The sequence below is a fragment of the Pelophylax lessonae genome (genome assembly GCF_965119305.1).
Source record: "Pelophylax lessonae genome assembly, chromosome: 5".
Classification (NCBI taxonomy): domain Eukaryota; kingdom Metazoa; phylum Chordata; class Amphibia; order Anura; family Ranidae; genus Pelophylax; species Pelophylax lessonae.
This window is the reverse complement of record NC_138772.1, coordinates 507,864,863-507,892,011: the sequence shown is the minus strand read 5'-3', so window position 1 is coordinate 507,892,011 and position 27,149 is coordinate 507,864,863. Positions and strand designations below refer to the sequence as shown.

Genomic DNA, 27,149 nt, shown 5'->3' with positions numbered 1-27,149 from the left:
AACAAAAAGGAGAGCTGATGAGCTGAAAAGTCAGGAAAATCACAAGTTAGTGTATTTTATGTGTGGCCCAAGACAATTCCTCGTCATCCTATGTGGCCAGGGAAGGTCAAAAGTTCGGACATCCCCTGAACTTAAAAGGGTAACTCCACTTTTGTGGGGGGAAAAATAGAAAATAAAGAAAAAAATAATGTAGCGTATACAAATACGACACAAATCATATTGTAATTGAATTTTATTAAAAGATACCTTTCCTTTTCAATCTGTGGTCACTGTAATTTTCTGAAAATGCAACGCAATATGGCTACCTGGAGCTGTTCTGTACACAGAATGTATATTGACCACACCCCAGAAACATCATTTCCTGCTTGTGTGATTGGCTCACCAATTTTCCTAGAAGTCTGCACTAAGATGCAAGTCAGATTTCCGGCATCCCCTGCAACAAAAATGTCATTTTGGTGAGATACTCCCAATAGGAACACGTCTAAAGGGATGCAGGGCCAGCAGATTTCCTTATTAGCGCTCTGCAGCTGCTGCAGCTGCCACAGCTGATAGATAATTATGAAACCACTCCCATTAGACCCGCTCAGCACAGAGGACAAAACAATGATTAATTCAGAATAACAAAAGGTTGTAATCTGCAACAAAGTTTATTAAAATCCTTGTAATGTACAGAGATCACCCAGAGGGGAATGTTTTTTTTTTCTCAACAAAAGTGGAGTTCCGCTTTAACAGCCCATTCACACTGCCGCGACAGGATTTTGTGGGGCGACCTGCGCGACTTGCACGGACTTCATATAATTGAAGTCAATGCAAGTCGCCTCCAGTTCGCCCCAAAGTAGTACAGGACCCTTTTTCTAAGTCAGAGCGACTTGTGTCGCTCCTATTAGAATGGCTCCTGTACTACTCAGTGGCGAGCGTCCCACCGCGACTTGTCAGGTGACCAAGTCGCCTGACAAGTCGCGCTAGTGTGAATGGGACCCTAAGGGTTGTTCCATAGTTTTCTGTGAGATGGATACAGACTATAAAACCCGACAGTAAAACTTTCTCACTCCAGCCAAAATTAAAAAATAAAATTTTGGAATTTAAACCATTTCGTGGCCAGAATGCGGTAACATAATGCTGATCATTAAACCAGTCTCCAGTTTTGCTCAAGGTTTTTTAAAATATCCTGATGATGTATTTTTTGGAGATAATGCTAATCCTTTTTAATATTCAAAGTGTGAATATATTTAATATTCTAAATCTGAATATATTTCATGAAATTGCTGAGTGATTTTTTTTTTTTTAAGTTTCCTGAAGTTCAATTTGCATTTTAAGCATGAAGACCATTTAGATTTTTTTTTATAATAAAACGCGTCGGCTTGCACACTTGTCTTTTCAGGTGCCCTCAGTCGGTGTCCTCTTACTAGTAGGAAGTATCTGAGCTTAGACTCAATTTTTTCCATCGGAATCTTCCACAACCTTTAATGCTTTCTTTTTTTTTTTTTTTTTTTTTTTTTTGTTCCCCAAGGTCGGCAAATACCATTATAGAGCGGCATTAAAATTTCCTCAGAAAAGGAGGCAGTATGTTTGATTTATGGAATAATTATCTAGCTTTACCTCCGTCTTTGCCAGAAAATTACATCCATTTTTTTATGGGGCCGCAAGGTATTATCTCCGGGAAAATGATAATTAAACACCTGTGAAATCAATTAGCCCTTTGCATGGAGGAAAAGAATTGGGTTCAAAATGATATTTTGTCATTTGCAAACTTTTGAGCGTTTTGATGTTCTTAGAATGACAGGGAAGAGGGATGCGCTCAGCGATGATTTCCATAAAACCACCGTCATGATATCAATCAGGGTGCCCGGCTGGCAGCTGCAGCTAGTTTGAAGGGAAAGAACCGGATTATATAGAATTATTATTATTTTTTTTGACCAGTTACGCAATAACCTGTATAAATTTATGTGTTAATAATCGTTTTTTAACCACTTCAGCCCCTAAGGTTTTACCCCCTTAATGACCAGGCCATTATTTGCGATTTGGCACTGCGTTAATTTAACGAAAAATTGCGCGGTTGTGCACCCAAATACAATTGATGTTTTTTTTTTTTTTACCACCAACAGAGCTTTCTATTGGCGGTATTTGATCACATCTGCGGTTTTTAGATTTTGCGCTATAAACAAAAAAAGAGCAACAATTTTGAAAAAAAAAAATAATTTTTTACTTTCTGCTATAAAACATTCCCAATAAAAAAAAAATTTAAAAATAATTTTTTTATCAGTTTAGGCCAATTTGTATTCTGCTACATATTTTTGGTAAAAAAAAAAAAAGAAAAATCCCAAAAAACGTATTTTAATTGATTTGCGCAAAAGTTATAGCGTTTAGAAACTATGGGATCAATTTTTTTTATTTTATTTTTTGTTTTTATTAGTAATGGCGACGATCAGCGATTTTTGGCGGGATTGCGACATTGCGGTGGATAGGCCGGACCCCTAACTGACATTTTTGACACTTTTTGGGGAGCAGTGACATTTCTACAGTAATCAGTGCTAAATAATATGCACTGCTACTGTATAAATGACACTGGCAGGGAAGGGGTTAACAGTGGGGGTGATCAAAGGGGTTAATGTATGCCTATTATGCTTACTGATGGGGGGGGGGTTCTGTGACAGGCACAGAGAGATCGGGGTTGTAGCTTAGCTGAACCTTCTGATTTCTCTCTGCCTGTATGACAGAGAACCCTCCTGCTTTGTTTACATAAGCAGACGGGTCTTCTGTCAGTTTCTCTGATGATTGCGGGAGGCCAGAGGCGATTGCCGCCGCTCCTCCCGCGGCCTGACTTCCGCTGTGTCTAATCACAGCGGGAGCGCGCGCCACCGAGACCGCGTGCACGAAATCACGTAGATATACGTGATTTTGCGCAGGCGACCCGCCCTGCCGCAGTATATTTGCGGTGGGCGGTCGGCAACTGGTTAAAGTGGACTTGTATTTAAATGATAAAGCTTTAATTGTCATGCTTGGTTGGAAAAAAAAAAGAGGAATAATTTTAAGGGATTAAAACTAAACTCCAGGCAGATTTAAAATTCCCAAATAATTACGACTCTGTTCATTAATACTTATTGCATTAAAAAAATAAAATAAAATAAAAATGAATCAAGTGTGTGACTGGGCTCAGGTGATACACAGAGATGAAACAAATCCTCCTACATAAGTTGTACCGGTTTATCTGCGGTCTTCTCCTCTCTTCATTCGTTCAAGGTCCAAAATGTATAAAGGTTGTCTGAGCTGTAAGAAAAAAAGGAGCCGAGAGCTGGAATTACACTCAGTGGTCAAAGCTCCTCTCACTGAGCTCTGCAGATTGGAGAGAAGGGACACCCCCTTCACACAGGAACCTCTAGAGCTGAGGCTGTCAATCACAGGCTGTATGCTGGAGCTCCCTCCCCTGTCACCTTTTTTTTTTTCTTGGGGTCAGGAAAACTTGTCAGAAGCAACTCATACAGATACTCATACAGATAGCAGAAGACAGAAATAACACTCGGCGCTCTGGATAGGGACATGTACATACTAGGGATATGCTTTGTTCATATTTCATGTCTGAGGTTTACAACCACTTTAAACCACAATAGAAAAAGATATGGATGGATGGAGAGAGATAGATATGTATGTATGTATGTGTGTATGTATATATATATATATATATATATATATATATATATATATATATATATATATATATATATATATATATTATTTTTTTTTTAATTATTATAATCTGTCCTTTTGCTAACAAGTATGCAAGTTGATAGCATTCCACTATGATACTTTGTGACATTGCAGTGTGCTTTGAAGGTTTATATGAGACTAAAGTGATTGGGTTTACATTTATTTTTTTTATTTTTTTTTTTTTCAATATTTTTAAAGTTTGCATCTTTCCTGTCACAAAGCCCTTGTTAAAGCACAGTAATGAGGTGACAACTATTCCCCTGTCATGTTCTTGTGTTGTCACTCTGAGCCCCTGGTGGAGACTTTTTTTTTTTTTCTTTTTGCGGCTCTGATCATACATAATATGCCGTCGTGGTCCATCATTGTCAGGAAGCGGGTCCAGATCAATAATGTGCATTGAGAGAGGAAGTGGCTGAAAGAGGCTGCAGGCGATTGGCAATGCTGAAATGCAAAAAAATAAAAAAGCAGAGGAAAAAAGTGAACAGTAATTTATTTTTTTAAATGGGCATTTGTTTGCTACAAATTGATTTAATAAACGGTCATCCAGTTATGGTTTAGATCTACTTTATAATTCCATTAATCTGGTAGCATAGTCCCGGGGCCGCAAAGTACAGAAAACAATGTCCTATGTAATGCTTCACATGCACCTGTCCGGTCTTACATCTGGTAATGAGTCTAGAAATGCAGCATATGAGATCACTTCAGGAAATAATAAAGAAGAATACATGAATTATTATCGGCCTCAGACATTTTTTCGTCCAGTAATCAGACAATTAAATTCATACGTCATGATTTGTTGTGTGAAGGAAAACTATTTGGCACGCACATTAGATCTGCACCTGGACGCACTCAGTCGTGTCGGATGCAGAATTCTGCATATGGAGGAGATATTATCCGGAGGGCTTTTTGTCCAAATGTAATCTCACCCACAAGTGCCTTAAATGTTACCCCCCGCAGTGCTGCGCCGGAAGCCCACGCCAGCGTTCCAATCAAACAGATTATTTCCCATGTTCTTATTCCGTCCTGATTGCTGTTCATTAGCTCTGCAAGGTCATTTCTAAGCCTGACACATCGCTTTATAGGAAAACCACCCTAGGCTTTCTCTCTTTGCTGTACTTTTACCCTTAAAAGGCTATTTTAAGGAAATGGTTTGATTATTTGTATGTATTTTTGTATATTTGTGTGTATGTATGTAACCATGTGTGTATGTATGTATGTGTGTGTGTATATATATATATAATGTGTGTGTGTGTGTATGTAACTATGTGTGTATATATATATATATGTGTGTATGTAACTATGTGTGTATATATATATATATGTGTGTATGTATGTATGTGTGTGTGTATATATATATATATATATATATATATATATATATGTGTGTATGTATTTGTGCTTACTGACTGTGGAGGGGGGAGGGAGGGTTCTGTGACAGGCACAGAGAGATCGGGGTGTAGCTTAGCTGAAACTTCTGATCTCTCCCTGCCTGTCTGACAGAAGACCCGCCTGCTTTGTTTACATGATGATTGCGGGAGGCCAGCGGCGATTGCCGCCACTCCTCACACTACCTGACTCCCGCTGTGTCTAATCACAGCGGGAGCGTGCGCCACCGAGACCGCGTGCACGAAATCACGTAGATGTACGTGATTTTGCACAGCCGACCCACCCTGCCGCGGTATATCTGCGGTGGGCGGTCAGCAACTGGTTGAAGTGGACTTGTATTTAAATGATAAAGCTTTAATTGTCATGCTTGGTTGGGGGAAAAAAAAGGAATAATTTAAGGGATTAAAACTAAACTCCAGGCAGATTTAAAATTCCCAAATAATTACGACTCTGTTCATTAATACTGGATTCATTTTTATTTTTTTATTTTTTTTAATGCAAGAAGTGTGTGATTGGGCTCAGGTGATACACAGAGATGAAACAAATCCTCCTACATAAGTTGTACTGGTTGTACCGGTTTATCTGCAGTCTTCTCCTCTCTTCATTCAAGGTCCACAATTTATAAAGGTTGTCTGAGCTGTAAGAAAAAAAAAAGGAGCGGAGAGCTGAAATTACACTCAGCTGTCGGAGCTCTTCTCACTGAGCTCTGGCTGTATGCTGGAGCTCCCTCCCCTGTCACCTTTTTTTTTCTTGGTGTCAGGAAAACTTCTCAGAAGCAACTCGTATGCATATGCAGAAGACCGAAATAACACTCGACGCTCTGGATAGGGACAAGTACACACTATAGCGATATGCTTTGTTTATATTTCATGTCTGAGGTTTACAACCACTTAAAAAAAAATGTGTGTGTGTATATATATATATATATATATATATATATTTTATTTTATTTATTTTTTTTATTATCTGTCCTACTGCTAACAAGTATCCAAGTTGATAGCATTCCGCTATGATACTTTTTTGCAGTGTGCTTTAGAGTCCATTCACACTGCCGTGACTTGTGAGGTGACTTGTGTGCCCTCAAGTCACCCCAAGTCGCTTGACAAAAAGCAATGTTATACAATATACAAACCAGCTTGTATACAATTGTTTGGCAATTTGTAGGCATTTTGCCAAGGCACACCAGGGTGCCTGGGCACCCTGGTCGAAAACAGCTGCCTTAGACTATGGGTATTCAACCTGCGGCCCTCCAGCGTTGCGGGACTAAAGTCCCATGAGGTAACAGTTGCAAGCATGTCTCCCAAAAGCAGAGGCATGATTAGACTTGTCGTTTTGTAACAGCTGGAGGGCCGCGGGTTGGATACATATGATTTAGGCAATTAAGAAAACGTAAAAATCATTGAAGAGTTTTAGAAGAATGCATACATTTTACATTTTACTTTTTTATTTAATATTTCCACATACAGTGGGTACGGAAAGTATTCAGACCCCCTTAAATTTTTCACTCTTTGTTATATTGCAGCCATTTGCTAAAATCATTTAAGTTCATTCTTCTTCCTCATGAATGTATAGCACCCCATACTGACAGAAAAACACAGAATTGTTGACATTGTTGCAGATTTATTAAAAAAGAAAAACTGAAATATCACATGGTCCTAAGTATTCAGACCCTTTGCTCAGTATTTAGTAGAAGCCCCCTTTTGATCTAATACAGCCAGGAGTCTTTTTGGGAAAGATGCAACAAGTCTTTCACACCTGAATTTGGGGATCCTCTGCCATTCCTCCTTGCAGATCCTCTCCAGTTCTGTCAGGTTGGATGGTAAACGTTGATGGACAGCCATTTTTAGGTCTCTCCAGAGATGCTCAATTGGGTTTAAGTCAGGGCTCTGGCTGGGCCATTCAAGAACAGTCACGGAGTTGTTGTGAAGCCACTCCTTCGTTATTTTAGCTGTGTGCTTATGGTCATTGTCTTGTTGGAAGGTAAACCTTCGGCCCAGTCTGAGGTCCAGAGCACTCTGGAGAAGGTTTTTGTCCAGGATATCCCTGTACTTGGCCGCATTCATCTTTCCCTCGATTGCAACCAGTCGTCCTGTCCCTGCAGCTGAAAAACACCCCCACAGCATGATGCTGCCACCACCATGCTTCACTGTTGGGACTGTATTGGACAGGGGATGAGCAGTGCCTGGTTTTCTCCACACATACCGCTTAGAATTAAGGCCAAAAAGTTATATTTTGGTCTCATCAGACCAGAGAATCTTATTTCTCACCATCTTGGAGTCCTTCAGGTGTTTTTTAGCAAACTCCATGCGGGCTTTCATGTGTCTTACACTGAGGAGAGGCTTCCGTCGGGCCACTCTGCCATAAAGCCCCGACTGGTGGAGGGCTGCAGTGATGGTTGACTTTCTACAACTTTCTCCCATCTCCTGACTGCATCTCTGGAGCTCAGCCACAGTGATCTTTGGGTTCTTCTTTACCTCTCTCACCAAGGCTCTTCTCCCCCGATAGCTCAGTTTGGCCGGACGGCCAGCTCTAGGAAGGGTTCTGGTGGTCCCAAACGTCTTCCATTTGAGGATTATGGAGGCCACTGTGCTCTTAGGAACCTTAAGTGCAGCAGAAATCTTTTTGTAACCTTGGCCAGATCTGTGCCTTGCCACAATTCTGTCTCTGAGCTCTTCAGGCAGTTCCTTTGACCTCATGATTCTCATTTGCTCTGACATGCATTGTGATCTGGAAGGTCTTATATAGACAGGTGTGTGGCTTTCCTAATCAAGTCCAATCCGTATAATCAAACACAGCTGGACTCAAATGAAGGTGTAGAACCATCTCAAGGATGATCAGAAGAAATGGAAAGCACCTGAGTTAAATATATGAGTGTTACAGCAAAGGGTCTGAATACTTAGGACCATGTGATATTTCAGTTTTTCTTTTTTAATAAATCTGCAACAATGTCAACAATTCTGTGTTTTTCTGTCAGTATGGGGTGCTATGTGTACATTCATGAGGAAGAAGAATGAACTTAAATGATTTTAGCAAATGGCTGCAATATAACAGAGTGAAAAATTTAAGGGGGTCTGAATACTTTCCGTACCCACTGTAGTTCTTTTTTTTTCTTGCTTTTTTTGTTAGGTCTAAATGTTTTTCTTTAACTGATCGATCAAGACGGCAGAGACAGCAACCTGCTTTCCCAGTAGACCAATGTTGACATCCTATCATAATTCTCCTGCAGTAGACCTGATGTATGTTATCCAGTTGATATCGGACTCTTAAGTCCCTCATAAAAACTCGGTTAAGGAAAGGCATGAGAGATGACCGGGGCTGGAGAAATATGGATGATGTATTGTGAATTAAGCCTGGTGTAGGACAAGTAATGGCTCCCATGGTGGATTGGTTACTTTCCCATTACCTGCGTGCAATGGCTTGGGAGAAGACAGCTAGAGGGAGTGTTGAGAGAGGCTGATTAGTCACTGCTGGTCCTTCTGTCGCTCAGGATAACGGTGATCCAAGTCTCTCCAGCATCCACTTAATCTCTCAATTGATTGACAGGGAGCACATCAGTTTAGAACATCCAGATGCAATTTTGTGCGTTATTGCTTTCTTGCAGAAGGCAGAAACACAGAAGATGGGAAGGAGTTAATTTCTATAACTTGCACCTCTTACGCCAATTATAGGTTTGGATAACCTGCAGGAAAACCGGCTTCTATCCCAGCGTATGGCTAGTGAGTTTTTTTTTTTTTAAATTGTTGGTTGTTCAATATAATGGCCGTCCTTGCTGAGGAAGCCGAGGTCCACTCAATACTGGTAATCCAGTATTGTGGGTACTTCATTACCTGTATTTATCACCTTGATGAGATTATTGAGAAAGAAGGTAACGTAGGATATGATCAGACCCAATCTGTAATGTTCTATAGCTTTTTCTCTTTTTTCTTCTTTTGTCCATGTAGCACTGTAAGGGCGGTAAATATTTCAAACCATGTATACGCTCTAAGCCTTAAATATCAGCTCCATGGTAATGGTTAAAGTGTTTTTTTTTTTTGGAGAGGATAATTGGACTTAAAGCGGAGTTACAGTCCCCAAATTAAATTTTTTTTTAAACTCCGCTGTAATTTGATCAACTTCTTATGCCACATTTTGCTAGTGTCTATAGCAGTGATGATGAACCTTGGCACCCCAGATGTTTTGGAACTACAGTTCCCATGATGCTCATGCACTCTGCAGTGTGGTTAAGCATCATGGGAAATGTAGTTCCAAAACATCTGGGGTGCCAAGGTTCTCCATCACTGGTCTATAGTATATTCCTATTCCAGGTTAAATAAAGAACTACTACTTTGATCTCGGAAGCTGGCAGGGTCAGTGTGCGCTGTGGTCATCTGAAGCCCTCTAGTATTTATTTCCAGGATTACGTGCAGCTGGCTACCCAGCATGCACCTCCCCTTCTCACGCCTGTTACCGCATGGCACTCCTTTCTCCTGAAACGTTGCATGATGTCAGTCATGCCATCCCGGTCTTCCCGTGTGCGTCATTTCCAGTCTGGAAATAACGCGAGATTTCGTCACTAGGCGATTCGCAAGGACTCTTGAGATACTTGACGCCTCTATCCCAGGAGAAAAAGGACATCAATTGTATTTGGTTACAGCGTCGCAAGATCGCGCAATTGTCGGTTAAAGCAACGCAGTGCTGAATCGCAAAAAATGGCCTGGTCAGTCATTAAGGCCCCTTTCACACATACGGTCCGTTCAGTTCATCAGTTCAGTCACGTCAAAATGTATCAGTTTTTCATACATTTTTTGTCCGTTTTCATCTGTTTTCTGTCCGTTTTAATTCGTTTTTCGTCCATTTTTCTTTCATTTTTCATCTGTTTTTCATCCGTTTTTTCGTCCGTTTTTATTCAGTTTTCATCCATTTTTCATCCGTTTTTCATCCATTTTTTTATCCATTTTGCATCTGTTTTCATCCATTTTTCATCCATCTTTCATCTATTTTTCATCCGTTTTCATCCGTTTTTTTCATTTTCATCCGTTTTTTCATCCCTTTTTCTTCAGTTTTTTTACATCCATTACCAATGCAAAAACGGATTGTTTGTCCGTTTACATCCGTTTTTCGTCCGATCCGTTTTTTTGACGGATGAAAAATAGGACATACATCCGTTCAAAAAAACGGACATTGACGGAAGCGGATGAAAACGGATGTTAACGGATGATCATCCGTTGTCATCCGTTTTTTACATAGAGATGCATTGATGTCCATTTTTCATCCGTCAACGGATGGATGAAAAATGGACAAACGGGGACCATATGTGTGAAAGGGGCCTTAGGGGGTAAAACCTTCCGGGGCTGAAGTGGTTAAACATGCATTTTTTTTTTTTTGACACAATGTTATGTGCACATGAAAATAAAAAACGAAAGAAAAAACACATTAAATGCAGACTTTTATAACACAGCAGCCTGAATCCAAAATCTGTTTGTGTCAAGACTCAGCCGCTTATTAGCTTATTATCGGCTCTCCCGGAGCCAGAGAGCAAACAATAATTTATACACAATTATATTTGGCGATCATACCAGCTGCTTCATTGTAGCTTTTTATGCAGATTATCATTTAGGCCGAAGTTCTTTAATTCACACCAGGACCAAAAGCTCCTAACTTTAGATATTATTAAACACAACACATTCTGCCCAGGTTAAGCCTTTAGTTTCTGGATGCCTCGAGAATAGGCATTATCGCTTCCTGACAATTAGAACTCCTCTGCATTGTTAATTGCGTCTTTCAGCCGTCACACATCTCATTATCTTTCTGCCGATTGTCGACAAGCGTGGATTTGGCAGTAAATTGAAGGCTGAAACGCTTATTAGCATGGGAGATGTGCTGAGTGCAGACAAATACTCCGAGATTCGAACATGACAAGTTCAATAAGATGGGACATCCGCTTCCAGACGTGCTCTTCATGCGAAGGTTGGACCCTTCCCTCAGCTTAGACGTGCATTTCCTGAGAGCTTGTTGTTTGTATAGTGCTCCGAGTTGCCGCTCGTAATCCCAGAGTCGTGATCTTTTTCCCGTGCAAATTAACTGTACATGCTTGTTTAAGCAAATGATCCTCTTGCAGATTGCGCCGTTCTCCAGCCATGAGGTCGGGGATTGTCTGACACCTGTGTCTATAAAAATAGGCCTTGTTTGGTCAAGAACTGAATCGGGCTAAGGACACACACAATGTGGTGCCTGCAGGCAATGATTAAATGACTTGGTTGGAATTATGAAATTTTAGCCCGGCCTTTAATGCCAATTTTATGGAAGAGGGGTTGGTGTAGAAAAAGGCGGTGGCTGAGGTTCTCTTTTGAGAAGTGACAGAATTAGAACTGGTATAGCAAAGCCTCTAAATGTCCCTTTTTCCGACACAATTGTCCCTCTTACTTCGAATGCATAGATCTGGGTGCCCTGTTTAAAGCAAGAATACAGTGCACTGTTATAGTGAGTATGCAATGTTTAGGTATAAGACCCCGTTCAGCCAGGGGCGACACGACTTGCTGGGGCGACCTGTGAAGTGCACCGCGACCTCGGTGCGACTTGCACGGACTTCATATTATTGGAGTCAATGCAAGTCGCCTCCAGGTCGCCCCAAAGTAGTACAGGACCCTTTTTCTAAGTCGGAGCGACTTGTGTCACTCCTATTAGAACGGGTCCTGTGCTAATCAATGGCAGACGACCGACCGCGACTTGTCAGGCGACCAAGTCGCCTGACAAGTCGCGCTAGTGTGAATGGGGTCTTACAGTAACATTGTTACTTTTTTATTGTTCATAGTTTCGCATTTCATATTGTAAAGGAAATTTGTACATCCTGTATATTTTTGTATTTTATTTTGTATGTATTGCACACTGCACTCATTGTGCACACGGCACTAATAATGTTTTCATTACATGTTTGCATTCTTTTGAGTCCTGATTAGAATTAGCCTGCCTATGTTACACCCCTTGTTACCATAAAAGTACAATTGTAGTAATAATGTGATACCTACGTAATCGTGTATAAAAGCCTTCAATTTCATCAAATAAAGCAGAACAGTTATTTTGGAACGATGCGGAGTGTATCTTTTTGTGTTCCCTACTGCAGTAGTTATTAATCTGGAACCACTAAGCAATATGAGGATAGAAGTTGCCTATCTATAAAATGTCCAGAACACATATGCAGGGGGTACAGCTTCCTCTTGTGGTCATTTTTATATCAGGAACTGGATTTGCATTACAGCTTTATTAGAAGCAGACATAGCTGGGCCTAGTCTGAACAATTTATGATTGAATACTCGTTTTCCTGACTAATATTGTTATAATCGCCCACTTTTTTCTTTTTTCCTTTTTTTTTTTTTTCTTTTTTTTTTTTTCCTTTTTTTTTTTTTTTTTCTCTTTTTTTTTTAAGCTTTATTTTCTTTATTTGAGCCTCACACTTCATGTTGGCTTAGAGGCCACCTTAAACGTGAGAGTTGCTGGTGTGGCAGTTGTCTGAACTCCCGAGTCTTTCAGCTTACGAAAATCCATAAAAGCTTTAAATAGGAGAACCCCAATCTGGCCATTTTATTTGCCAATCCTATACACGGTCAGCACTTGGGAGGGCATGTATGAGGTCAGCCAGTTGATAGGGGAGCAGCAAAGGAGGTCAACCAGTTGATAGGACAGTAACAGTGAGACTTTGAGACCCTTGAGGCAAGAGCTGAAGTGGCAGGCTCAGAAAAAAAAAGCACAGTTTAGTGAAAGGGTTAACATAAGTTCAGAATAAAATATTCCTATCCTTAAGCAAACCCAGGAGTGACTGGTTCTGTTTAAAGATTGTTGACATGAGCTCAGCATTAGGCCTCCTGTAGATATGAGTTGGCAGCCAGTTGATCTATCTATTCTTGGTGGACTGGTCAGTTGAACAGGTTAGAACATCTTGTTCTATTGTGTTCTTTCCCTTGTGACAAGCATTTCTGGGAATGTCTGGGTTTTCTTACTCTAATTTTCCCCTCTTTATAGTTTCCACTTAGTCAAGCTGAGCAGTACGTGTTTATGAAGCACTCTGCCGTGCTGAGATGAGAGCTTAGCCTGAGTGCAGTCTGACCATGCCTGCCCACCTGGCCACTCTGATGTCTGTGGGCACCAGAGGTTGGATCTGACCCATTGACTTGCAGCGAGAGGGATGAGCAATGTAGGACGCACATGTTTGTATTGCTTTATTTATGTTATAATCCACCCTGTAGATGTACTGGTATTATGTGTATAACCCTAACAGAACCTTCTCTTTATCCTCAGGTATGATTATCGTGAAATGCTGCACAATGCCACTTTCTGTCTGGTCCCCCGTGGCCGCAGGCTTGGATCCTTCAGATTTCTGGAGGCTCTGCAGGTAAGACCACATTTATGTTTTTTTATATTATTATCACATTATTTTGAAAGTACCCCCCAATTTGTATCTGTCTTTGTGAGACACTCATCCTGTAAACACTTGTACATAGTATATGCAGCTGCAGACCCTTGCTTTAGGTGAACCTATTGCTACCCCCCCCCCCCCCTTTGAGCATGACACAGGTTCGCTTTAACATCTGTTAACCCTGTAATGGAAGAAAAACAGACTAAGGCCCCTTTCACACGGGCCGAATCCAGTTTTCTCAGCAGGTTAGCTGATCCCCCCTGCTAATCTAAGCAAAGTTGCAGGATGACAGATCAGGTTATACAGCCCACTCTACTTTATGGGCAGCCAGATGTAAACAGACCAGCTGTCCGTTTACAACCAACTGCCTGTCAATCTGATCCAGCCAGACGGAGGGTATCGGATCCCTTTCCATTTTGTTTTTGCCGGATCAGATGTGAGGTAGCCAGGTGTAAACAGACACAAGTCAGTTTACATCCGGCTGTCCATAGAGGAGAATAGAGATTACAATCGGGACCACCTAAAACAGACAGGCGGACCCAATTGGACCTCTCGTGTAAAAGGGGCCTAAAGCTTACCATAGATGGAAAGCTCCTAGGAATTTTGACCTGGAATATTCTTTTCACAAATCCACTATTCAAAAACGCTATTTAGTTAATTTTTGGTATTGAAAGCAAACTCGCCCATCCATCCATGTCTCCATGCTTTATTTTGCTGGGAGATCATGTTGAAAAACACCCCCTAGCTTTTCTAGTCAGGACCATCTTGAGTAAGGGCAGATAATCCATATAGCCTTTACCTTCTGAAATCCATCTGTCCTTAGCTCAGGCATGCATACAGGAGGGTGTGCTTAGCTGAGAAAACCCCTCCTCCCCTCCTGAAGACTCCTGGGATGTATGACATCATTTGCCTAGGCCTGGAAACCAGGAAGTAATTGAGGAAAAGTAAAAAAAAAAAAGTTTTAAGACCAGTAAATATCATTTCCTATCTATTTACTAATGCTAGCAGCACAAGGATAAAAAACTGTCAGTGTTGAATGAGAGAGTGAAGCTTTGCTTTAGGCCCCTTTCACACTTGTATGACTCCAAAGTTGTGCAGACTTTGGAGTGCAACTTTGACGTAACTTTTGATGGGTGCGACTTTGGCTTTGACCAGTTTAATGCATGAGGTCATTATGTGACGGTGGCAGGTATCAGATCCTTGCCCTTCTCACTTACTCGTGACCAAGGACCAGGCAATATCACACCCTGCCGTCACTTGCGTAACAATGCCACTCTCAGCTGCACCCGGCACATAGATTTCCCAGCTTGCGGGACCACAATCTAGATGCCAGCAGGCTGAGAGCGATTGCCACCGGGCTAATTAAGCAATTAACCCTTTCACTGCCACCACCGCTACGTTATGATGAGCCCAGCAGACGCTCGTAATTTTAGAAATACCAATTATGACTTTAGAATAATCATCTGTAACACGCACTGTCACCACAGACAGGAATGTTCAGAGGATTTATTCCATACAGTAGCACTCTTCAAGAGACAGGTTCGTTGTTTGCATTAAGAGCTTAGGGACAAGTATAACACTTTATAAAATAAAGATTAATAATAAAAAGGTTAAAATTGGTGCAAATAAAATATTTACAGAAAAAAAGTGTTTCAAAGAAATAGCGACATAATTCAGCAATTTAGAAAAATAAGATAGAATTGAGAAATAAGGATACTTGCATTCAATGTCCTGAGTATTATCAGAGTTTCAGAAGCTGAGCCAATGTGATTGGTTCTCAAACTTGATAGATGTTCCTTTCTTGATGTTACCATGAGAACTCTCTTTCCAGTTTAATGGAAACTTTTTGCACACAAGTTGCATTGTATAACATTCAGGTATGACTTTCATGCAACTTCTGAGGGTTAACATTGAAGTCGATGGCCCTCAAGTTGCATGAAAGTCGGACCAAAGTAGTGCATGAACTACTTTGAAGTTGCTGCAACTTTAAGATGTGCATATATGATTGGGTATCATTGGAATACATGGGGAATGACATGTCGTGCAACTCTGATGTCCAAAGTTGCATGACAAGTTGCACAAGTGTGAAAGAGGCCTTAAGACTACCAATTCATAACAGGCAGCATAAGATGCCTACTCTTACCTTTGCTTTGATCCCCCACTGCAGACATCAAAGGTTGATCCCTTTACTTCCTGTGCAAATTTTTAGCTTTGAGAAGGTTGAAACTTGCACATAGTTTAGCACACTTCCCCACCTCCATATGCAGGCCTGGGCCTGGTGATTGGCTGCTCAGGCCAAAAAAGCTTTGCAAGAAAAAGGCTGGGAGAATGTACACATGTGCCTTTATAAATGGAAGGACTGGGTACATGCGGGGAGTCTGTAGGAGGAGCAAAGCAGAGATAAGAGTAGATACCTTGTAGTGATTGCTATTTATCAATAGGCTTTGTTTTTTCCCTCATATAGGTTTATTTTATAAGGTTATTAAACAAAATTAGAACAGTTGTGTATGTGCGAACTTATTGAGTGTGATGCCTCTTGTCCATTGTGTTCAGAGCAGCAGAACAGCTGTTATTGCCAGTCTCACTTGTTTCGGCATTGTGATGCGGCCTAATCATTGTCCAAGTACTAATGTAATTTGCTTGGCCTTTTCACTTGTTGTTAATGAAGAGAATGGAGATGTGCTGCAATGCTTTAATGGTACGAATAACTTCATCTGCAGGCTGCATGTGTTCCAGTGATGCTAAGTAATGGATGGGAGTTACCATTCTCTGAAGTGATTGATTGGAACCAGGCGGCAGTCATCGGGGATGAGAGGTTATTATTACAGGTGAGAGTTACTTCCATTTAAAGGACATGTCCACTTTTATATTCATTTGGGACTTATTATTATTGTATGAGTATGCAGGATTTATTATGCTCCAACAGTTTGCACAGCACTCTTCAATGTAAGTACATTTACAATACAGGACGAGTGGGTGAGAAAGGCCCTGCTCATGACAGCTTACAATCTAAAAGGGAAAGTGTACTTGATACAGAAGGTAATACCTGTGAGGGATGAGCTGATGGAGAAAGTAAAAGTTCAGTAGTTAGGTAAAGGTAGGATAGGATTCCCTTAAGAGATTTGTTTTCATGGAATACCTAAAGGTGGTCAGAGTTGGAGATAACTAGACGGTGAGAGGATAGGCGAGTCTCTGGAAAAGTCCTGGAGGCAACAATGGGAAGCTAGAAAGTAGGAAGTCTTGGGAGGAACAAAGTGGGTGGTTTGGGTGATATTTTGAGATGAGGTTGGTGATGTAGCTGGGGCTGAGCTTTGGATGGCTTTATATGTTATTAGTATAGTATTTTCAATTGTATTTGTTGGCCAATTGGAAGTCAGTGGTCAGGTTGGCAGATAAGGGCATTGGGGGGGGGGGGTGTATTAGGTGGAGGTGGGATAAGCTTCCCAGAAAAGGTTAGTTTTCATGGATTACCTAAAGGTGGTCAGGGTTGGAGATAACTAGACAGTGAGAGGATAGGCGAGTCTCTGGAGAAGTCCTGGAGGCAACAATGGGAAGCTACAAAGTCGGAGGTCTTGGGAGGAACAAGGTGGGTGGTTTGGGTGATATTTTGAGATGAGGTTGGTAATGTAGCTGGGGCTGAGCTTTGGATGGCTTTATATGTTATTAGTATAGTATTTTCAATTGTATTTGTTGGCCGATTGGAGGTCAGTGGTAAAATTGGCAGATAAGGGCATTGGAAGGGTGGGATAAGCTTCCCAGAAGAGGTGAGTTTTTTTATGGATTACCTAAAGGTGGGCAGAGTAGGGCAGTGGTCCTTAACTCTGGTCCTCAGGGCCCACTAACAGGCCAGATTTTAAGTATTACCTTGGGGAGATGCAGACTAGAGTACTGCAATCACTGAGCAGCAAATGATATCACCTGGGATGTATTTCAGTTATCTTGCAAATCTTGCTTGTTAGTGGGCCCTGTAGGCCAGGGTTGAGGACCACTGGAGTAGGGGATAGAAGAACATATTAAGGTAAGGAGTTGCAAAGTATTGGAAAGGCTCTGGAAAAGTCCTGGAGGCAAGTTTGGGAAGATGTGATTAGGGAGTTAGATAGCAAGAGGTCTTGGGAGAAACAATGAGGGCGGTTTGGGTGATATTTTGAGATGAGGTTGGTGATGTAGCTGGGGCATGGCTTTGGATTGCTTTAAATGTTGTTTGTATTTTTATTTGTTGGGTAATTGGAAGCCAGTGCTGGGGTTGGCAGAAAGGGGCTGTGGTCACTCAGCAGTTGGTAAAGGTCGATGAGTCTATTAGCAGCAAATGATAGACTAAAAAGGGGAATAGCCTATGTAGAGATACGCCAACGAAGGGGGAGTTGCAGTAGGTAAAGTGAAAGATAATAAGTGAATTAATTTTTAGTCATTGGTTCAGAATGGAGCGTTTTTTTTTGGAAATGTCACAGAGGTGAACGCACCAAGATTTGGATATTGATTAAGAGCCAGTTCACATTAGCGCGACACGACTCCTTACTACTTTGGGGGCGACTTGTGCATTACATTACACCACGACTTCAGAGCGACTTGCATGGACTTCACATAATGGAAGTCTATGCAAGTCGCTCCGAGGTCGCCCCGAAGTAGTAAGGAGTCGTGTCGCGCTAATGTGAACTGGCTCTAAATGTGGGGATAAAGGAGAGTTTGAAGTCCACGTTTACAGCTAGCACCCTGACATGAGAATAGGGGCTAATAGTTGTGTTTCTAATCTCAGTTTTAAAGTTGGAGGGTGGTGGAGGAAGTACAGGCTCTGCTTTGGAAAGGTTGAGTTTAAGAAAGTGGTATAACAGCCAAATGTCTGTTAGTAAATTAGTGATGAGAGAGGACTGAAAGGGGGAGGTTAAGAGTGGAGAGATAGACTTGGGTGTCCTCAGCATAGAGATGGTATTGGAACCCATAAAAGGTTATCAAAGTGACCAAGGGAGGAGGTGGGGATAGAGAATAGATGGGGTCTGAGGACAGAGCCTTCTCCTGTATTTATCATTCACACAAGATGCATTCTCATATTTTGCAGAGCAGACAAAAATACACAGAAGTGTGAAGATTCATTGTTTTTTTTAATAGGGGGGTCACTGCCCAACGTGTTTCACTGCTGTGCATTTGATGCGCCTTTGGACCGACTGTATGGAGACACAGAGGATTAAAGAAGCCTTAAAGCTAAATGCCAGGCAAACAGAAAATGCACAGATGAAATGCATATAAAGAGCAGTTTTACTTGCCAGACAAGTGTTTCTGTCCAGTCCTGGGATGTACACAGGTGACATACCACACAGTCCTGACTGGCAGCAGAGGAGACATCATTTTTCTTGGCTGCAGTTCATTAGCTCTTCCTCACCATGACTGGACAGTAAAAGGAAAAGCAGCTCTGCTCTCTCCTCCTACCAGTATGCTCCTTGCACTACAGCCCAACCAGCTGTCTCATTGCACTACATCACAACTGATTGGTTCTTTGTTGCTATGTTTTCTTCTATCAGTCTGAGTTCTGCTGTACATGGCAAAATGCCTATACCAAGTCAAAGTCAGGTACTTACACTGCTTCTTTATATATAAAAAAAGCATTAAATGCAATAATAAAAATACGCAGAGATTATGGTTTTATATCTGCTAGAGTTCAGCTTTAAACTTGACACTAAAATACCCGGAAATAACTATGACATCATCGGCCTTCTTTATATTATTACCAATATGGCAGGTTCACATTGTATACTACTAATATAATATGCACAGAGTTTAATGTATAGATCATGTCTGACAAGATGTTCCATCATTTTAATGACCTGTAAGTGCAAAATAATGGCATGCTTATATGTCAGCATCATATTAACAGCACCTGCCATTCCTACACATATCTTCCTCTTTGTAGTACATTCCCCTTTAAGTGCCCTCCTGCTCTCGGGCAGAATAGCTTTAATTTGTGGTACCTGAATTCGGCGGAGTATTGACCTTTAGCGCTAATCCCTGCCGGCTTCTGCTTCCTCAGGAACATGACAGACCTGGGAATTAAAGCATACTGGAGCCAATGCATTAACACCTTCCCTTTAATGAGAAAAGTAGATGTGTTAATTCTCTGGCTGCCCCTACGCCTCCTCTCTCCGGGCCGCTTCAGCAGCTGCATGAACTGTTTTCTGGGCTTTCTATGGCAAGTGAAGTTCTTGATGAAAGAATTGAGGTGCAAAAAAAAATGGAGACGCACAATTATCTTAAAGTAAACCCATCGTGAGAGAAAGATGGGCACCACAATTGCTGACCTTTAAAGTTTAAAATTGCTATTGGCCTGGATGCTGTTCTGACCCCTTTTCTTCCAATACATATCTTGACCCAGGACACGTATGCAAATGTGTTTCTACCTTTACACCAACTTCTCTTCATACCTATTCCAGCTCAGAGACTTAGGGACTGATTCCTAACATAATGTTGATATCTCTATCTTCTCTCCTTTTATATGCAATACTATTGCTTAATACTGCAGCCCATTCAGAAAATGCAGGCCATGGTATTGGGCTTGCAGTAGTTTCTTAAAGCGGAACTTCACAGAAGAGGGAAAATTCTACTTGTTTGCGTCCTCTCCCCCTCCTCTTTAACAAACTGGCGTTGGTTTTGACAGGTTCCCACTTCCTCCTGGATTGCATAGGTGATTTGAGCAAACGTTCAACCTCATCCCCTCTTCTCCCACAGCCTTCTGGGACACATCACAGGTCCCAGAAGACTGCAGGACCATTCGTGAAGCACAGCACAGCGGAAAGCCACAAGGCTTCACATCCGTTTACCCTTGACTAAGAGGCCCGCACCTTGACCCAAAGCCCACTGATGAATCGGCTTGGGTGAGGACAGCAGGTAAAAGTCAGCAGCTACAGTATTTTTAGCGGTTGACTTTTTATTTTTTTAGGGGGTCATTGGAGCTCCTCTTTAACTTTCTGTCATTGGAAGAGAGCCGTTTATGTTACTTTGATAGGTGGCCAGTCTATGCTCCTTTTTTTATTTTCTCGACTATTGTTTCTGCTCATTTTTATTTTGCTTATCTGGCTTTGGACTTCTAAAGCCAGTGGAGCACAATGCACATTTGTAAAGCACACTATATATCTTACAACTGGAGATACTGGTTATTCTCCCATAGAGACTGTCGTCTTCTGTTCTATTCTGATATATATATATATATATATATATATATATATATATATATATATATATATATATATATATACACAAAAGTGAGTACACCCCTTTACATTTTTTGTAAATATTTTATTATATTTTTTCATGTGACAACACTGAAGAAATGACACTTTGCTACAATGTAAAGTAGTGAGTGTACAGCTTGTATAACAGTGTAAATTTACTGTTCCCCTCAAAATAACTCAACAAACAGCCATTCATTTCTAAACCGCTGGCAACAAAAGTGAGTACACTCCTAAGTTAAAATATCCAAATTGGGCCCAAAGTGTCAATATTTTGTGTGGCCACCACAGCACTGCCTTAACCCTCTTGGGCATGGAGTTGACCAGAGCTTCACAAGTTGCCATTGGAGTCCTCTTCCACTCCTCCATGACGACATCACAGAGCTGGTGGATGTTAGAGACCTTGCGCTCTTCCACCTTCTGTTTTAGGATGCCCCACAGATGCTCAATAGGGTTTAGGTCTGGAGACATGCTTGGCCAGTCCATCACCTTTACTCTAAGCTTCTTTAGCAAGGCGGTGGTCATCTTGGAGGTGTGTTTGGGATCATTATCATGTTGGAATACTGCCCTGTGCCCAAGTCTCTGAAGGGAGGGGTCATGCTCTGCTTCAGTATGTCACAGTACATGTTGGCATTCATGGTTCCATAAATGAACTGTAGCTCCCCAGTGCCGGAAGCACTCATGCAGCCCCAGACCACAACACTCCCACCACAATGCTTGACTGTAGGCAAGACACGCTTGTCTTTGTACTCCTCACCTGTTTGCCGCAACACACACACTTGACACCATCTGAACCTAATAAGTTTATCTTGGTCTTATCAAACCACAAGACATGGTTCCGGTAATCCATGTCCTTAGTCTGCTTGTCTTTAGCAAACTGTTTGCGGGCTTTCTTGTGCATCATCTTTTGAAGAGGCTTCCTTCTGGGACAACAGCCATGCAGACCAATTTGATGCAGTGTGTGGCGTATGGTCTGAGCACTGACAGGCTGACCCCACACTCCTTCAACCTCTGCAGGAATTCTGGCAGCACTCATACGTCTATTTCCCAAAGACAACCTCTGGATATGACGCTGAGCACCTGCACCCAACTTCTTTGACCATGGTGGGGCCTGTTCTGAGTGGAACCTGTCCTGTTAAACCACTGTATGGTCTTGACCACCATGCTGCAGCTCAGTTTCTTGGTCTTGGCAATCTTATAACTAAGGCCATCTTTATGTTGAGAAACATTTTTTTTTTTTTTTTTGGAGTTCTTTGCCATGAGGTGCCGTGTTGAACTTCCAGTGACCGATATGAGAGAGTGAGAACGATAACACCAAATTTAACACACCTGTTCCCCATTTACACCTGAGACCTTGTAACTTTAACGAGTCACATGACACTTGGGAGGGAAAATGACTAATCGGGCCCAATTTGAATATTTTCACTTAGAGGTGTACTCACTTTTTTTTCCAGTGGATTAGATATTAATGGCTGTACAAAAATACATTTAATTCAATTGAGTAAGAGATTAGTATTCAATTGATTTAACATCCAGGGTCACCAGCGCCTTTTTACCAATTTTTATATCCAGATATTGTATTTTACAATTAAAAGGGCAGCAGGTTTTAGCATTTTTTACCCAGAAGAGCCAGGCGCCTTCACACTACTTTTTACTGATTAATGGCTGTGTGTTGAGTTATTTTGAGGGGACAGCAAATTTACACTGTTAGGCTCGGTTCACATATATGCGATGCGGGAAGGCTGCGAATTTGCAGCCCTTTACCGCATCGCACACGCACCCCCGGCAGTTCACACTGCCATATGCGATACGCTGGGGGTGTCAATGTAATCTTAACGACACCCCTAGTTTGATCGCATATCGCAGTGCGATCGTGCGGTTCGCACAGGATCGGATCGCACAAGTGTGAACCGCTGTGCGATCCGATCCTGATGCGGCAGCAAAAATGCCTCCTGTGCGTGTTTGCTGCTGGTGCGATGCGAATTTAGCCATACAAACTGTATGGCTAAACTCGCACCGCACAGCTGATCGCATGTAATGTCGGAGCAGTGCGCTCCGACATTACATGCGAACCCCGCACACGCAGAAGTGTGAACCGGGGCTTATACAAGCTGGACACTCGCTACTTTACATTGTAGCAAAGTGTCATATCTCTGACCTTTTGTCACATGAAAAGATATAATAAAATATTTACAAAAAATGTGAGGGGTGTACTTTTGTAAGATACTGTGTGTGTGTGTATATATATATATATATATATATATATATATATATATATATATATATATATATATATCTATATATCTACAACAGGGAGAGTGGGAGCCAATATCATTTGTTAGGCACGTGGGTAGAGACCGATCTCCCTCCAGGCTCCACTAGAGGTATAAAAAAAGTGATCCAGGCAGTCAGCATTTCTGCGTAAATGTAAATTACTATTGTGATTCAGCTGACCTTTCAACAGTAGAAGCAGAAAATGTGAACAGTCTGTGTTGAAAGGACATTGTAAAAAATACACGAGTGAAATATTCCTTTCCAGACATTTAAATCCATCCACAAAGTTAAAATGTCTGTAACCAGACTCGTCATCATGACAACTGAACTTCCTAGGTTTCTCCTAAATAGTGTAACCACGTCAGGTATCACACCTGAACACCCCCTATGGATCAGATCAGATACGTTTTTACATTTCTGCTATAGACCTGTTTATTTTCTAATGATTTTGGCATTACTTAAGATAACAAAGTGATACAGGTTTTTTTTCGTCTCTTTCTTTTGGTGATAGTGATTTGCAAAAATAATTTAAAGGAGAAGTACAGCCAAATGAGCTTTGGATCATAGAAGTGCAGTCCGTTCTGCACTCCTGTGATCCGTTTTCCGCGGACAGTGGGCTGAAGTCCGCTGTCTGCTGATGTCCCAGAGTCGGTCCAGGCTCGGTAAAGATTGTGACCATATTGTCGAGATCCGCCCACATACGTGGTACGGCACCTGCCTCAGCCTCTCAGCAGGCCACTGAGAGCCGGAGCCTGCACCTCCCATCCCCTCCACAGCCCAGCGCTCCAGTGGGGTGGGGGGGGGGTGGTACAGAGCAGAGCTCTCTGCTCACGGAGCTCTGAGAACCGAGCAATCGCTGTTTGATCGCTCGTTTCTCAGCGTTGGAGCCGGTGGATGGCAGATGCTGCATCCACCTAGGTAACTATGATTCAAAAAAAAATTTTTTTTCCCATACTACATTTTTTATTTAATCCATACACAAAAATTGTAGTAATACTAGAACACATTTTTTCTACTTTAATCCGTGTTAAAAAAAAAAAAAGCAAATACAACTATAGATGAAAAGTATACATTTTATTTTATAATCTGGCCTGTTCTAAATGTATTACTCTGGTACTGGTCTTTTTTTATTTATTTTTTTTGTTTTTGCACTTTTTTAATGCAACACCAAAAAAAATTAGGATACATTACAAATGTAAGAAACGAATGAAAAAAATGAAAAAAAAAAATCAGCAGGGGGAATGAATTAACTAGGGCTGATAAGGATAAACGAAAGGCCGCTTTTACATGGATCTTCTCCATTTCATTCATCAAGTTATTCTTAAGCAGATCCCTTTGCTGAATCGCAGCGGGTCAGAGGTCAGTGTTTTGCGATCTGTGCCCATTCAGCGATTGTCCGCATTAGAACATCGGAGACAGGCGGACCTGTGATGGCGGTTGGATTTAAATGCAATTGTGTCGTTTACATCAGGCTATCCCCAATCTGTCATGTTTATGTGCGGAAAAAATGAAAAGGGCCACAGACCTTTTCCGTTCTTTTTTTTACAAACCTTCATGAACCTGGAGGTAGGTTGGGGCAAACAGACACAAGTATGCTTACATCTTCCTGCTCTGTATTTCAGGTCTGCATGGTGGTTTTAATTCCTATATCATAAGGTCTATTTCTTGATAGCAGCTGTTAGAATGACAGTATTTATACAGCAACTCCTAGCTGTCAAATTGACAGCTTTGAATTGCCTGCAAACATGAAGAAGGCTGCAGGGCGGAAGGACAGGGCATACTACATGTGGCCTGAGTGCATAGATTACATTCCTTTGAGGCATTTGTAGTAAGCCCAAGAGCCACATTTGTAGTAGGCCCAAGAGCCACATTTGAAGTAGGCCCAAGATCCACATTTGAAGTAGGCCCAAGATCCACATTTGAAGTAGGCCCAAGATCCACATTTGTAGTAGGCCCAAGATCCACATTTGTAGTAGGCCCAAGATCCACATTTTGTAGTAGGCCCAAGATCCACATTTTGTAGTAGGCCCAAGATCCACATTTTGTAGTAGGCCCAAGATCCACATTTTGTAGTAGGCCCAAGATCCACATTTTGTAGTAGGCCCAAGATCCACATTTTGTAGTAGGCCCAAGATCCACATTTTGTAGTAGGCCCAAGATCCACATTTTGTAGTAGGCCCAAGATCCACATTTTGTAGTAGGCCCAAGATCCACATTTTGTAGTAGGCCCAAGATCCACATTTTGTAGTAGGCCCAAGATCCACATTTTGTAGTAGGCCCAAGATCCACATTTTGTAGTAGGCCCAAGATCCACATTTTGTAGTAGGCCCAAGATCCACATTTTGTAGTAGGCCCAAGATCCACATTTGTAGCAGGCCCAAGATCCACATTTGTAGCAGGCCCAAGATCCACATTTGTAGTAGGCCCAAGATCCACATTTGTAGTAGGCCCAAGATCCACATTTGTAGCAGGCCCAAGATCCACATTTGTAGTAGGCCCAAGATCCACATTTGTAGTAGGCCCAAGATCCACATTTGTAGTAGGCCCAAGATCCACATTTGTAGTAGGCCCAAGATCCACATTTGTAGTAGGCCCAAGATCCACATTTGTAGTAGGCCCAAGATCCACATTTGTAGTAGGCCCAAGATCCACATTTGTAGTAGGCCCAAGATCCACATTTGTAGTAGGCCCAAGATCCACATTTGTAGTAGGCCCAAGATCCACATTTGTAGTAGGCCCAAGATCCACATTTAGTTAAAGTGATTCTGGGATCACAATTATTTTTTAACGAATAATCGTGCTGCTCAAATACCTTTTTATGAAGTGGATTTAGTTGCAGGGACCCGCTGTAACCATAGCAACTGCTGCAGGGCCAAGTCCTTCTACCTGCATGATTATTCTACCTGAAGATTATTTCTGGCAATGATAACATTTGGCAGATACATTTCGATAAAACTGTTGTATATACGGTGCAATCCTTTTTTTTTTTTTTTTTTTTTTTAAATTCTGTTTATTGAATTTTCAATAAAGAAACAAAACAACACAGACGCACAAGAAAAAAAAAAAAAAAAACATTTTGACATTGGTACATTGTGGAAAGCATATTTTAATACAATGCTGCAAAAAGTATACATCAAGTTAGAAAATAGAAGGATAATTCACACATTTGTAAGAATTGTGGCATCCTCAACCATAGGAATAGTATAAACAAAGAAGGGAAAAACCCGGGTTGTGGTTCATGTTACATGAGGAAGCAAGTGATCAGGCAGCAGTTGACCCGGGCCAGACAGAAACATGGGAGAGACAATTGGTTTCAATGCCTGATCTACTGAGAAAACGAACCCTAATTAGTCACGGTGCAAACCTTTAAAAAAAAAAAAACACAGCACATGTACAGAAAAAATAACTGCTGCAATCACACAAATCCAACTGTCCCCATAGATCATGTCCCGGCAACAAACCCCTCCCATAGAAGTGAAAATCCAGCTAACATTTTTTTCTCTAGAGCCACGGGGGATGAGGACCTCTCAGGTCATTGCTTTCTGTGGACCTGTTGTTGATTTTCCCTCACCTCCTGTCCTGACATGGCCACACAGGAGGTGAGGAGATATCTCTCCAATGTAGGATGTAACCTGCCCCTTCTCCGCTTAATATGTGCAAAAAGGGCCACTTGTAGTCCCCATCTGAAGTCCATGTGACTAGGTGACAATTCAGTAGCACAACTGGTAGACAGGCACAGAGCGTTGTCTGCCTGTAATGGGAAGTGCCTGAACAAGGATTTTCATTGCAGGTATGCAGAATAAAGGGGAACTAAACCCTCCTATCGGTTTCAATCAAGGAAGCTACCATCTTGGTGTCTGATCTTTAACTGCGGTGGTGCTGCATGTGATCAGTCATGACACCTGACATTCGATGGTTTGAAAGTTTAGTAGAGAGCACAAACAATGTGCCGGGAATGTAACTGTTTATTGAAACTGTTAAATCAATGAGTTTAGTTCCACTTTAAGTGTCCATTCACACTGGTACGACTTGTCAGACGACTTGGTCAGCCTGACAAGTCACGCACCGTCGCGTGCAATAGTGTAGTACAGGACCCGTTCTAATAGGAGCGACACAAGTCGCTCCGACTTAGAAAAAGGGTCCTGTACTACTTCGGGGCAACCTGGAGCGACTTGCATAGA

The 27,149-nt window shown here is 41.6% G+C and overlaps 1 protein-coding gene across 1 annotated transcript in view; it reads left to right on the top strand.

Moving 5' to 3' along the window:
* EXT1 (exostosin glycosyltransferase 1) overlaps window positions 1-27,149 on the top strand; it is a 470,442-nt gene that overhangs the window by 343,765 nt on the left and 99,528 nt on the right. The window contains exons 2-3 of the mRNA XM_082257566.1: window positions 13,363-13,456; window positions 16,201-16,308. Of these exons, the coding sequence (XP_082113692.1) occupies window positions 13,363-13,456; window positions 16,201-16,308 (202 nt within the window). The remainder of the gene's footprint in view (window positions 1-13,362; window positions 13,457-16,200; window positions 16,309-27,149) is intronic.